Source organism: Ursus arctos, unplaced genomic scaffold (genome assembly GCF_023065955.2).
Source record: "Ursus arctos isolate Adak ecotype North America unplaced genomic scaffold, UrsArc2.0 scaffold_36, whole genome shotgun sequence".
Taxonomy (NCBI): domain Eukaryota; kingdom Metazoa; phylum Chordata; class Mammalia; order Carnivora; family Ursidae; genus Ursus; species Ursus arctos.
The window spans coordinates 9,496,888-9,511,120 of NW_026623050.1; the positions used below are offsets into that span (position 1 = coordinate 9,496,888).

The 14,233-nt window shown below is 37.2% G+C and overlaps 1 protein-coding gene across 1 annotated transcript in view; it reads left to right on the forward strand.

The window, feature by feature from the left end:
• WDR76 (WD repeat domain 76) overlaps positions 1-14,233 on the forward strand; it is a 53,318-nt gene that overhangs the window by 35,876 nt on the left and 3,209 nt on the right. Inside the window, exons 10-13 of the mRNA XM_048218105.2 lie at positions 1,126-1,284; positions 7,193-7,410; positions 8,425-8,577; positions 10,221-10,274. Coding sequence (XP_048074062.1) covers positions 1,126-1,284; positions 7,193-7,410; positions 8,425-8,577; positions 10,221-10,274 — 584 coding nt within the window. The remainder of the gene's footprint in view (positions 1-1,125; positions 1,285-7,192; positions 7,411-8,424; positions 8,578-10,220; positions 10,275-14,233) is intronic.

The following is a 14,233-nucleotide window of genomic DNA, read 5'->3' on the forward strand; positions in this document are numbered from 1 at the left end:
TAAACGCTGTACACAAATATGCAAAGATATTAGCAGTGGTTAACTCTGGGTAGTAGGAGGAGTGTGTAAGATTATAATTTTTTCCCTTCCTTTCCTTTAAAAAAATTCTTCTGTTTAAATTTAAAATAAAAAAGAAGAAAACAAAAATGCTTGAGTATTTCAGAGCAGGTTAAGCGAGATTTGGAGATGATAGTTCTGATTCATAATACGACATAGGGTATAAGAATATAGCTTATCCAGGGGCGCCTGGGTAACGCAGTCGTTAAGCGTCTGCCTTCGGCCCAGGGCGTGATCCTGGCATTCTGGGATCGAGTCCCACATCGGGGTCCTCGGCTGGGAGCCTGCTTCTTCCTCTCCCTCTCCCCTCCTGTGTTCCCTCTCTTGCTGGCTGTCTCTCTGTCACATAAATAAATAAAATCTTTAAAAAAAAAAAAAGAATATAGCTTATCCAGATCTGAGAAGTGATGATTTAGGAATTGGTGATCCAGTTGTGGAAAGGATAATCCCTAGAAGTAGTAATATTAATGTGGAATTGAAATACATGCATTTTCATGGTGTATTTAGGGGATAGAACATGGGGCTTGAACTCATGACCCTGAGATCAAGACTGGAGCTGAAAGCAAGGGTCAGAAGCCACAGGGATAAAATATTTTTTAAATTGTTACTTTGTGTCAGGACTGAATACCTTTTGAAATTGTGCTTAGAATGATTTATAGAAGCATGCTGAGGAAGCTAAGTGGTAATGGTATTGATACTTTTTTTTAGTATTAGGGAATTAAGCTGTATGTGAATAAAGAGTAGATTTCTCATTTCCTGAGGATTTCATGAGCTAAAGTCATAATAAACAGTATTTTTTTTCCTTCTGCATTATGAAAAAAACTAGTTTGCTAGCTGCAAAAAGCTGGAAACTGTTAAATGTGACAGTATTGTTGCATTGAAAATTAGAAAAAAGTAGTTTAGAGATAATGGAAAGTTTTTAGTTCTGACTTTCTGAATGAGAGGGTCGGTATAATTACAGACTAAGAAAAGACTGAATGTACTACAGACATAAATAATTTAATGACAGAAAGTGTTACTGCTTTTCACTAGTTTTTGTCTCTCTCCCTGCCCCCAACTCTCTTACAGACTCACCAGTCTAAAGAAGATGGAATTTATGTTTTCCAGCCCCACAGTCAGCCAGTTAGCTGTCTTTACTTCTCACCCGCCAATCCGGCTCACATACTGTCCCTGAGCTATGATGGCACATTACGCTGTGGGGATTTTTCGAGGGCTATTTTTGAAGAGGTAAATGTTAATGTGTTTACATATTGACTTGAGATGGTATTCTGGATTCTTTATGAAATGCCACATGGATGATTATTATACCAATCAGAATGGGTGAAGTGGTATAGAATAGGAACTTTAGAACTACACTACTTAAGTTTGAATCCCAGACCATCTCTTACTACTTGCGTGACCTTGGAAGTTATTTAACCTCTTTGCGCATCAGTTTCCTTAGATGTGAATGGTATAGTAATAGTACCTACCTCATAGGGTTGTCATGAGGATTGGATGACTTAAGGCAGATAAAGTGGTCAGAATGCAGCCAGACATATGTGTTTGCTCTTATTGTTTTTTAATTGATGTAAAAAGCTTTTATTTTGTATTACTATTTTTTTATTGAAGTACAGTTGACACACAATGTTACATTAGTTTCAGGTGTACTACATTGTGATTCAACAACACTATACTTTATGCTGTGCTCACCACAAGTGTAGCTACCATCTGTTACCATGCAATGCTACTACATTACCATGGACTGTATTCCCTGTGTTGTACATTTTATTCTTTTCTGTTCTCATATTCATTCCATTACTAGACGCCTGTATCTGCAGTTCCACTTCACTCATTTTGCCCAATCTTCCCCCACCCCTCTGAATCCCTCTGGCAACCACCACTTTGTTCTATTTATGGTGGTTTTCTGCTTTTTGTTTTGTTTTGTTCGTTTGTTTTTTGGATTCCATATAAGTGAAATCATGCTATTTGTCTTTCTCTGACTTAACCTCACTTAACAAAATGTCCTCTAGGTCCATATATGTTGTCACAAATGGCAAGATCTCATTCTTTTTTTATGGCTGAGTAATATCCCATTGCATATACACACACACCACATCTTCTTTATTCATTCATCTACCAGTGGACATTTAAGTTGCTTACGTGTCTTCACTATTGTATATATTGCTGCGGTGAACATAAGAATATATATATCTTCTCAAGTTAGTGTTTTCGTTTTCTTTTGGTAAATACTAGTGCAGTTACTGGATTGTATGGTTTTCTTGTTTTTAGTTTTTTGAGGAACCTGCATACTGCTTTCTATGGTGGCCGTACTAATTTACATTTCTGCCAACAGTGCACACGTGTTCCTTTTTCTCCACATCTTTGCCAATGCTTGTTATTTGTCTTTTTGATAGTAGTCATTCTAACAGGTATAAGGTGAGATCTCATTGTGATTTTGATTTGCATTTCCCTGATAATTAGTGATGTTGAGCATCTTTTCATGTGTCTGTTGGCTATCTCCATGTCTTTGAAAAAATGTCTGTTTGTGTCCTCTGCCCATTTTTTGATTGGATTACTTGGGGGTTTTTTGATATTGAGTTGTATAAGTTCTTTATATATTCATTCTGTATGTATAAGTTCTTTTTTTTTTTTTTTAAAGATTTTATTTATTTATTTGACAGAGATAGAGATAGCCAGCGAGAGAGGGAACACAAGCAGGGGGAGTGGGAGAGGAAGAAGCAGGCTCATAGCGGAGGAGCCTGACGTGGGGCTCGATCCCATAATGCCGGGATCACGCCCTGAGCTGAAGGCAGACACTTAACCGCTGTGCCACCCAGGCGCCCCTGTATGTATAAGTTCTATATATATTAGGGGATATTAACCCCTTATCAAATATATCATTTGCAGATACCTCTCCCTTTCAGTAGGTTGCCTTTTCATTTTTTTGATGGCTTTCTTTGCTGTACAAAAGCTTTTTATTTTGATGTAGTCGTAATAGTTTATTTTTGCTTTTGTTTCCCTTGCCTTAGGAGACATACCTAGAAAAATGTTGCTAAGTCTGGTGTCAAAGAGATTACTGCCTATGTTTTCTTTTAGGACTTGTATGGTTTCAGATCTCACATTTAGGTCTTTAATCCATTTTCAGTTTGTTTAATTTATTAATTTTTAAAATAAGCCCTACACCCAGTGTGGGGCTTGAACTCATGATGACAAAATCAAGAGTAGCATGCTCTACCAACTGAGCCAGCCAGGCACCCCCATTTGGGTTTATTTTTTATATGGTGTCAGAAAGTGGTCCAGTTTCATTTTTTTCATGTAGCTATCCAGTTTTTCCAGCACCATTTATTGAAGAGACTGTCTTCCCCATTGTATATTCTTGCCTCCTTTGTCATAGATTAATTGACTAGGTAAACATGGGTTTATTTCTGGGCTCTCTATTCTGCTCCATTGATCCATTTTTGTCCCAATACCATACTGTTTTGATTACTATAACTTTGTAATGTATATTGAAATCTGGAATTGTGATACCCCCCATCTCTGTTCTTTCTCAAGATTGCTTTGCTTATTTGGATTCTTTTATGGTTCCATACAAATTTTAGGATTATTAGTTCTAGCTCTGTGAAAAATGCTATCGGTATGTTGATAGGGATTGCATTGAATCTGTAGATTGCTTGCAGTAGTATGGACATTTCAACAGTATTGGTTCTTTCAATCTGTGAGTATGGTATATCTTTCCATTTGTTTGTGTCATCTTCAATTTCTTTGATCATTTGGTAGTTTTCAGAGTATAGGTCTTTTTATGTCCTTGGTTAAATTTATACCTATTCTTTTTGGTGCAATTGTTTTTTTGATTTTTTTAAAGATTTATTTATTAATTTGAGAGAGAGTATGGGGGGTAAGGACAGAGGGAGAGGGAGAGAAAGTCTCAAGCAGGGCTCAACCTCACCACCCTGAGATTACAACCTGAGCCAAAACCCAGAGTTGATCCCTTAACCAACTGCACCACCCAGACACCCCTTTTTGGTATAATTGTAAATGGAAATGTTTTCTTAAATTCTCTTTCTGCTACTTTGTTATTATGAGTGTATGGGAATGCAACATATTTCTTTATATTAATTTTGTATCCTACAACTTTCCCAAATTCCCTTATTCTGATAGCTTTTTGGTGGAGTCTTTAGGGTTTTCTATGTATAGTATCATGACATCTGCAAACTGACAATTTTACGTTTTCCTTACCAGTTTGGATGCCTTTTATTTCTTTTTGTCTGTTGTGGTAAGACTTCCAGTACTATGTTGAATAAAAGTGGTGAGAGCACACATCTTTGCCTTCTTACTGATCTTAGAGGAAAAACTCAATTTTCACCATTGAGGGTGATGTTAGGTGTGTGTTTGTCTTTCTGTCTTTCCCTTCCTTCTTTTCTTTTCTCCTTTCTTTCTTTCTTTCTTTCTTTCTTTCTTTCTTTCTTTCTTTCTTTCTTTCTTTCTTTCTCCTTCCCTCCCTCCCTTCCTCCCTCCCCTCCCCTCCCTTTTCAGATTTATTTGTTTAAGGGTGCCTGGGTGGCTCATTCAGTTAAGTGTCCGCCTTCGACTCAGGTTGTGATCCATGGATCCCGGGATCCAGTCCAGCATGGGGCTCCCTGCTCCGCGGGGAGTTTGCTTCTCCCTCTGCCCCTCCTCCCACTTGTTTTCCCAGTCTCTCTCTCTCTCTCTCTCTCTCAAATTAAAAAAAAAAAAAAAAAAGATTTATTCAGGAGGGAGTGCATGAGTGAGCAGGGGGAGGGGCAAAGGCAAAGGGAGAGAATCCTGAAATAGACTCTGTGCTGAGTGTGGAGTCTAACCCAAGACTTGATCCCAGGAACCTGAGATCATGACCTGAGCCAAAATCAAGAGTAAGCCTCTCAACCAAATGTGCCACCCAGGCAGTATATACCTTTCTGGACATTTCATCTAAATGAAATCACACAATTTGTAGTCTTTTGTGACTTCTTCTACACAGCGATGTTTTCAGAGTTCATCCATGTTGTAGAATGTGTCATTACTTCATTCCTTTTTATGGCTGTATAATATTTCACTGAATGGATATACCACATGTTACTCATCTTTTCATTAGTTGATGAACATTTGGGTTGTTCCCATTTTTTACTATTGAAAATAATGTCGTTATGGACATTGATGTACAAGTTTGGTGGTTTTTGTTTCTGGTTTTTTTTTTATGTTCAAGTTTTGTGTGAACATATGCTTTCATTTCTCTTGGGTATATACCTTGGAGTGGAGTTGCTTGGTCATATGGTAACTCTGTGTTTAATATTTTGAGGAACTACCAAACTTCACCATTTACATACTCATCAGCAGTATATGAGTATTCCAGTTTTTCCACATCCTTGCCAACACATACTGTTGGTTACTGTAGCCATCCTAGTGAGTATGAAGTCTTATGTCATTATGGTTTTAACCCTCATTTCCCTAATGATTAGTGGTGCTGAGTGTCTTTTCATCTGTTTATTGGCCATTTGTATTTCTTTAGGGAACTGTTGATTTCTCTAAATGTTGGATTCTTTGCCCAAGTTTTAATTGGGCTATCTTTCTTTTTAGTATTGAGTTGTAAGATTTCTCCACTTACATATTTAAAGTCAAGTTTATTGAGGTGTAAGTTATATATAATAAAATGTATCCTTTTAAGTGTATGGTTCTCTGAGTTTTGGCAAATTGTCTACACCTATGTAACTGCCACCACAGCCAAGACAGAGAAAATTTCCATCACCTGAAAAAATCACCTTGTGACCCTTTGTAGTCTGTCCCCTCCCCCTTCCCACACTCCTGACAACCACTCATATGATTACTGTCCCTGTAATTTTGTCTGCTCCAAAATGTTGCATGAATGGGGTCATATGGTATGAAGCTTTTTATGTCTGGCTTCTTTCACCTAGCATAATACTTCTAAGATTCATCCATGATGTTGCATGTGTAAGTAATGTGCCCCTGATGCTACTGATTGAACAGTTACCTTGTGTTAGGCATTAATCTGAGAGTGCTTTATATATATTGTTAAGCCTTATAACACCCTGTGAAATAAGTAATGTTATCCCCATTTAACAGTTGAGAAAACAGGTAAAAAGGCTTATTTTATTGGCTTGCTCAGGGACATAAATGGCAGTGCTAGAATTTTCACTTGGGTCTGTCTGACTCTACTGCAATTAAGCCCCTGCACTTAGTCATTTTAATATACTGACTGAATACTTCAGGTTTCATTTGGGTTTTTTTTGGATGTACAGGGGTTATGATTCCTTTGGTATATTAATTTGTTAATCTCAGTTTATAATAGTATATATAACTTTGTATTAAAACTAAAAATCAGCAATTAGTGCTTCAGTGTTAAGAATTGTGGTTAGGTGTGCTTCCAGAAAGTGCACACATACTACAAGCGTATAGAGGTAGATTTTTTTCCTTTGCACTAATGGATTCATACTATATACATACTTTTTTTGCAACTTGCTTTTTTCAGTTGGTAGTATGGACAGATTGTAGTACAAATCTATCTCATTCTTTTTAGCGATGTGTGGTACTTCAAAGTAGAGATGTACCATCATTTATTTAAACAGGTCTCTTTTGGTGGATGTTTAGATTGCTTCTTATTGCTATTATAGGCAGTCATGCAATAGGCATCTTTATATGTATCTTAGATAAATTATTGGGTCAGAGGGTACAAGCATTAAATAGCTTGATAGGTGTACTCTGATTAGTTGTCAGAAATTTGTTATTTATTTATTTACACTTCTATCAAGAATGAGTGAGTGATGAGCATTTAGCCATGTATTTTTGAACTTGGTTGGCAAAATTACTTGGTATATTAACGTATCAGTTGGGTAGAATTCACATTTAGTTCATTTCCTAGTAAGTGTCACAGAATAGATTTGCAGCTGAGGTTTATTGGATTCAAGGGATTTGGCATGTAACCCTGCCATGGTGGATGGGCCATTTGATTGTAGATGAGTCTCACAGCTCTCAATGCCTTAGTTTCCATCTCTATGAAACGGGATGTTCATTTTGCCCTGTGCTTTCTGTGGGATGATGGGAGGATAAATGAAATTATTAGGTAAAGTGTTCTGTAATTTTTTTATCAAAGAATTTATACCTTGGTTGTTATTTGTATCCCTAGGTATATAGAGATGAAAGAAATAGCTTTTCCTCTTTTGACTTCTTGGGAGAAGATGCCTCCACTTTAATAGTAGGACACTGGAATGGAAATATATCACTGGTAGATAGACGGACACCTGGAACTTCTTATGAGAAACTTATCAATTCTTCTTTGAGCAAAATAAGAACTGTTCATGTCCACCCAGTGCATAGACAGTATTTTATCACTGCAGGATTGAGGTATGTTCTTCATAAAGTTTTGTGATTTATGCCTTTTAAAGTTAAGAATGCTGTTCTATTTATTTTTTAAAGGTTTATTTGTTCGAGAGAGAGTGTGAGTGCAAGTGGGGGGAGGGGCAGAGGAGGGAGAGAGAGGAAAAAAAAAGAGAGAATCCTCAAGAAGACTCCTGCTGAGTGCAGAGCTCGATGTGGGGCTTGATCCCTGGACCCTGAGATTATGACCTGAGCTGAAACCAAGAGTCGGATGTTTAACCGACTGAAGAACCCAGGCATCCCGAGGGACTACTGCTGTAGTTTGGATGTCAAAGATATCTGACTTTTGTGATGCCCATATAGCTAAATAATTACTCTTTCTACGCCTTTTGAGGTTTTATTGACTATGATTTTTTTTTAAAAGATTCTTTTGGGGGAAAAAAAGATTCTTTTGGATTTAATAAATAGTGAAAGTAGTAAAAACACATTTTTGTTTTCCTTGGCATCATGCGCATTTACTTCTTGTTTTTTTTAAGATTTTATTCATTTATTTGAAAGAAAAAGAACACAAGCAGAGGGGAGGGGCAGAAGGAGAGGGAGAAGCACACTCCCCACTGAGCAGGGAGCCCAATGTGTGTCTTGATCCCCAGAACCCCGAGATCACGACCTGAGCCAAAGGCAGACGCTTAACCGACTGAACCATCTAGGCGCCCCCATATGCATTTACTTCTAGTCTTTTGAAAAGAAAACTTGATTAAAAAAAAAAGTTATATGTGACCTATACTTGGTCCGTGTTTTTATTTTTTTCTCAGATTGGAAAACTAACTAGAATCTTGTCTCTATATATCCACTGGCTTCATATATATTCTGTAGTTATGGAATTTTTCTAATATTTCATTTTTTACCTATACAGTGCTTGTAAAATTATTACAGATCACAGTGTTCTTCAATGGAATGAGTATTTGAGTGTCTGTGTTCAGTGCTGTTTGACAGCTCACTACATGTACTGTGGCAACACTGAGAATTATTCCTCCCTTACAGGGATGTTCATGTTTATGATACAAGACACCTGAAGCCTAGGAGAAGCCAGCCTTTGATTTCTTTGACTGAACACACGAAGAGCATCGCTTCTGCCTATTTTTCACCTCTTACTGGTAACAGAGTAGTGACCACATGTGCTGATTGTAAGCTGAGGTAAATTGGGGAGATAGAAATGCATTGTTGAGGAATCTAAAGAGTCTGTAGCTACTTTGTAAACCAGTAGCTTTGCTTACTGCTGCTCCCTATTAAATTGCTAGTATTATTGTTTTGTAGCCATTTCTGTGCTCCTGGCTAAATCAATAATCTGTATTTAATGGTTTTTCAGCAGTTTTGGGGTCTGGAAATTTCTTTGAGTTTGGCAGGGAAGGTCTGTAGCTCCCCCAGGGAGTAGATGTCAGGCTTCCCTTTCAGCACTGAATGATCCCAGAAGTCCCAATAAAACCAGACTTGTGATATGTTGGAAGAAAGATAATTTTAGCACAGGGACAAACTCTTAGGTTGGGGCTAATGTGATCTACCCTACACATGAAGTACTGAGTGGAAATTGCAGAGCCCCAGGCCATGGGCAGGCAGAGAAGATAGCAATAATTGGGCTTCTGTACAAACCACTTGATACAGTTTTATGGTTTTGGCTTTGGTACCTTTCTATAGCTACTTCCTAAAAATGGCTTTAAAAATGTTATATAAACCAATCAAACCAAAAATAGAAAATGATGACAATAAAAAAAATGTGGAGAATGTTAATAAACCATAAAGGAAATGATTTTGTTCTCTTTCGCAATCCCTGATTTTGCTTAGCTCTGTCAGCATTTGTCATTTTATAAGAGTTTTACCTTAAGTGATTCTGGAATTCATTCATTATTCATTCAACAAGTATCTGTTGAATGTATACTGTGGGCCAAGCTCTAGAAAGACACCTAATTTCTGTTTAGACTCTCCTGTTGGGAAGAGCATGGTCTTCACTTTGTGACAGGTGCCCAGTTTCTAGTAAAGTCTGTGAGCATTACCAGGTGGGTGCATTAAGAGATCTAGTCACCAGGCAGTGGCAGCACAGGGTCCACTTTCTACCCATACAGTTTTCTTTGTCTCAGGAGCTACCTATTTTAACCATTCCTGTTCATTTGCACTGCAGAGTTTACATTATCTGTTAGTGATAAGTTTTCTAGTAATCTAATTAGGCAATAAGCTGTAGGTGCCAAGAAGCTACACTGGAATAGCTAGGTGCAAGAAGAAGGGGGAGGTGGTGGGATGTGGTTAGTTTCTTTCTGCCAGGGTACCTGGTGGAGGCTTCTGGACTCTTCAAGCTACCCCACAAGAACTCCTCCCCGTTTTTGCTGGTCAGTCATAGTCTTGCCAGCATCTGCAAATGACACTGCTCAGTCTCTCAACTAATGAGTCTCATGGGGAAATTGCTCTTGATACGTGCAAAAACTTTTAGGTTATTGGTACATTTTCAGACCACATCCCTTTATATATGATCTATAATTACTGTGAATCTCAATATAGAATCCAGATTATCACTTTATAATGTGCATTTTAAATTTGGGGTAATAGTGTTTAAATAAATTATTTCTACACCAAACTATAAAGCAGTGAACTTTATAATATTTCTTGTAATTTTTGTTTAATATATTACCTGAAGTTTGTTAAAGCCTGATCCTATGTATTTTAAAATAGCAGTCATATTTCATGTCATGAACCAATGAAAAACTTGTTAAATACACTGATTTTCTTTCAGAAAATTTTTAAGAAACAGTAAAAAAGGTGTTACTTTGTTATTGATCTTTGTTTTGCAGAATCTTTGACAGCAGCTGTATATCCTCTGAGATTCCTCTGCTCACTACCATCAGGTAGGTTTCCATATGCTGAATAATGTAGACCCTGGATTGCTGTTAGCTTCATGTTAGAGTGCATACATTAGACATCTGTCAAAGAGATGTAATAGATCTGAATTTTTGTATTACACTGTTTAAGTGTCTCCAGTTGCTAGTTCTTATCCTGTCCAGAAGGGTTCTTGCTTCCAGATTCCCTGTATCTTTCAAGGGTTCAATCTCTTTTAGTCGGTAGCTGTTCTTTGCAGCTCGGTGGTTATTTTTGGTTAAGGTGAATGATCTTATTCCAACTTGAATTATTCATGTTATCTTATTAAAGAAGATTGTAACCTCTTCCCTGGTGTGAGGCCATCTAAAGCTCTTTTGTTTGTACCTGTTGTTGTGGTCTTAAAGGGTTTCCCTACCTTCCCACTTACTTTCTCTGGTTATCCTCTTTTTTGCATGTGCTACTTTTAATGTATGTATTTTACATCCAGTTTTAGTCAGTGCCTTCTTCTAGACATCCCTCTTTATCAGTATTGATGAAGTTGGGACCAGAGTGGACAATATATGTTGATTGTTACATCATGCATTTTATAGTCTGTGGAGGCTACATCTAAGTGTGTTTGTTTCCTTTCTTACAAATTTTCCCATCTTCATTTCCTTTTTCAAACTTTATGCCCATGAAGTATTGATTCTTCCTTCTCCCTCCCTTCCAGACCTTGGCAACCATCTTTCTACTTTACATTTCTGTGATTTTAACTACTTTAGATACTTCATGTGAGTGGCATCATGGTATTTGTCATTCTGTGACTAGCTTATTTCATTTGACATCGTGTTCTCAGTGTTCACTTACGTTCTAGCATGTGACCTCCTCCTTTTTTAAGGCTGCATAATATTCATTTTATGTATATACGACATTAAAAAAATTTTTTTTATGATGTTAGTCACTATACAGTACATCATTATCTTTTGATGTAGTGTTCTGTGATTCATTGTTTGTGTATAACACCCAGTGCTCCATGCAATACATGCCCTCCTTAATACCCATCACCGGGCTAGCCCATCCCCCCACCCCCCTTCCCTCTAAAACTCTCAGTTTGTTTCCCGGAGTCCATAGTCTCTCATGGTTCATTTCCTCCCATGATCTACCCCCCTTCATTTTTCCCTTCCTTCTCCTAATGTCCTCCATGCTATTCCTTATGTTCCACAAATAAGTGAAACTGTATGATAATTGTCTTTCTCTGCTTGACTTATTTCACTTAGCATAATCTCCTCCAGTTCCATCCATGTTGATGCAAATGTTGGGTAATCATCCTTTCTGATGGCTGAGTAATACTCCATTGTGTATATGGACCACATCTTGTTTTATCCATTCATCTGTTGAAGGGCATCTCGGCTCCTTTTACCGTGTGGGTCTTGTGGACATTGCTGCTATGAACATTGGGGTACATGTGCCCCTTCTTTTCACTACATCTGTATCTTTGGGGGTAAATATCCAGTAATGCAATTGCTGGGTCATAGGGTAACTCTATTTTTAACTTTTTGAGGAACCTCCACACTGTTTTCCAAAGTGGCTGTACCAACTTGCATTCCCACCAACAGTGTTAGAGGGATCGCCTTTCTCCACATCCTCTCCAACATTTGTTGTTTCTTGCCTTGTCAATTTTTGCCATTCTAATTGGTGTAAGGTGGTATCTCAATTTGGTTTTGATTTGAATTTTCCTGATGGCTAATGATTTTGAACATTTTTTCATGTGTCTGTTAGCCATTCGTATGTCTTCTTTGGAAAAGTGTTCATATCTTCTGCCCATTTTTTGAGTTGCTTATTTTTTTGGGTGTTGAGTTTGAGGAGTTCTTTATAGATCTTGGATACCAGCCCTTTATCTGTAGTTCATTTGCAAATATCTTCTCCCATTCCCCGGGTTGCCTCTTTGTTTTGTTGACTGTTTCCTTTGCTGAATACCACATTTTCTTTATCCATTCATCTTTCGATGGACATTTGGGTTGTTTCTATCTCTTGGCTATTGTAAAGAATGCTGCAGTGAACATGGGTGTGCAAATATTTCTTCGAGATCCTGCTTTGAATTCTTTTGGATATATACCAAGGAAAAGGAATTTTGGGGAACCTCCATATTTTTTTTCTGTAGGGCCTGTACTATTTTACATTCCTACCAGCAGTGCACCAGGGTTCTAATTTCTCTTTATGTGCATCATTGTACTCTTTTATTAGTGATTACCTAAATGGTTGTGAGGTAATATTTCATTGTGGCTTTGATTTGCATTTCTTTTTTTTTATAATATTTTTTTATTATATTAGTCACCATACAGTCGATTTGCATTTCTGTAATGATTAGTGATGTTGAACATTTTTTTCATATGTTTTTTGGCCATTTATATATCTTCTTTGTAGAACTATTCAAGTCTTGCCCACTTTTGAATTGGGTCCTTTTTGTTTTGAGTTGTAGGAGTTCCTTACATATTATGCATATTAATCCCTTACCGAATATATGATTTGTAGATATTTTCTACTATTTTGTGGGTTGTCTTTCACTCTGTTGATTTTTTCCTTTGGTGCACAGTTTTTGAGTTTGATATAATCCTGTTACTTTTTTTTCTTGTCCAATTGATTATCAAGTGACTGCTCAGAATGTCCCCCTTATCAAATGTTTGTTGATGTAATGGTGATGCCTCACATGCAGGATCTGGCTACCTTTGCAGGTGTGAACACCTGGAATTTAGATTAGTGTCCCTGGTCCTTTCAGATTTCCAATAGTATGCTGGATAGAAATGGCAGGAGTGGGCATCCTTGCCTTTTCCCCTATCTTTGAGGAAAAGCTTTCAGTCTTTAACCATTGAGTATGATGTTAGCTGTGGGCTTTTCATATATAGCCTTTATTATGTTGAGATAGTTTCCTTCTGTTCCTAGTTCATTGAATGTTTTTATCATGAAAGGGTATTTATTTTGTCAAATGATTTTTCTGCATCAGTTGAGATGATCATATTGTTTTTGTCCTTCATTCTGTTAATGTGGTATATTATATCAATTGAGTTTTGTATGTTGAATCATCCTTGCATTCCAGGTATAGATCCAACTTGGTCATGGTGTATAATCCTTTAAATGTGCTATTGAATTTATTTTGTTAGTATTTTGTTGAGAATTTTTGCATCAGTTTTCAGTAGGGATGATAGTCTGTCATTTTATTTTTTTGAGGGGTCGTTGTCTGGCTTTGGTATCAGAGTAGTGTTGGCCTCAAATAAGTTTGGAAGTGTTCCCTTCTCCTCGGTTGTTTGCAGGAGTTTGATGAGCATTGGTGTTATTTATTTAGGGAGAGAGAGAGGATCGGGGGATGGGCATAGAGAGAGGGAGAGAGAGAATCTTAAACAGGCTCCACACCCAGAGTGGAACCTGATGTGAGCTCAGTCTCACAGCCCTGAGATCATGACCTGAGCCAAAATCAAGAGTTGAATGCTTAACTGAGCCACCCAGGTGCCTCTGGGTTAATTCTTTAAATGTTGGGTAGAATTCTCTAGTGAAGTCATTTGATCCTGGGCTTTTTCTTTGTTGGGAAGTTTTTGATTGCTGTTTTAATCCCCTTAGTTATAGGACTATTTAGATTTTCTATTTCCTCATGATTCAGTCTTGGTAAGTTGTATGTTTTTGAGAATTTTATCCATTTCTTCTGGGTTAACCACTCTGTTAGCATATAATTGTTTATACTCTTCTCTTATAATCCTTTTTTATTTTTTGTGACATAAGTTGTAATATCCTCTCTTTCATTTCTCATTTCAGTTTCTTGCATTTTCTCTTTTTTCTTTTTTTTTTCAATCTGGGTGAGGGCATATCAATTTTGTTGATCTTCTCAAAAAACCAACTCTTTTTTTTTTCTATTGTTTTTCTGTTCTCCTTTTCATTTAGCTCTGCTCTGATCTTTATTATTTTCTTCCCTCTAACTTTTGGTTTAGTTTGTTCTTTTTCTAGTTCCTTGAGGTGTAGT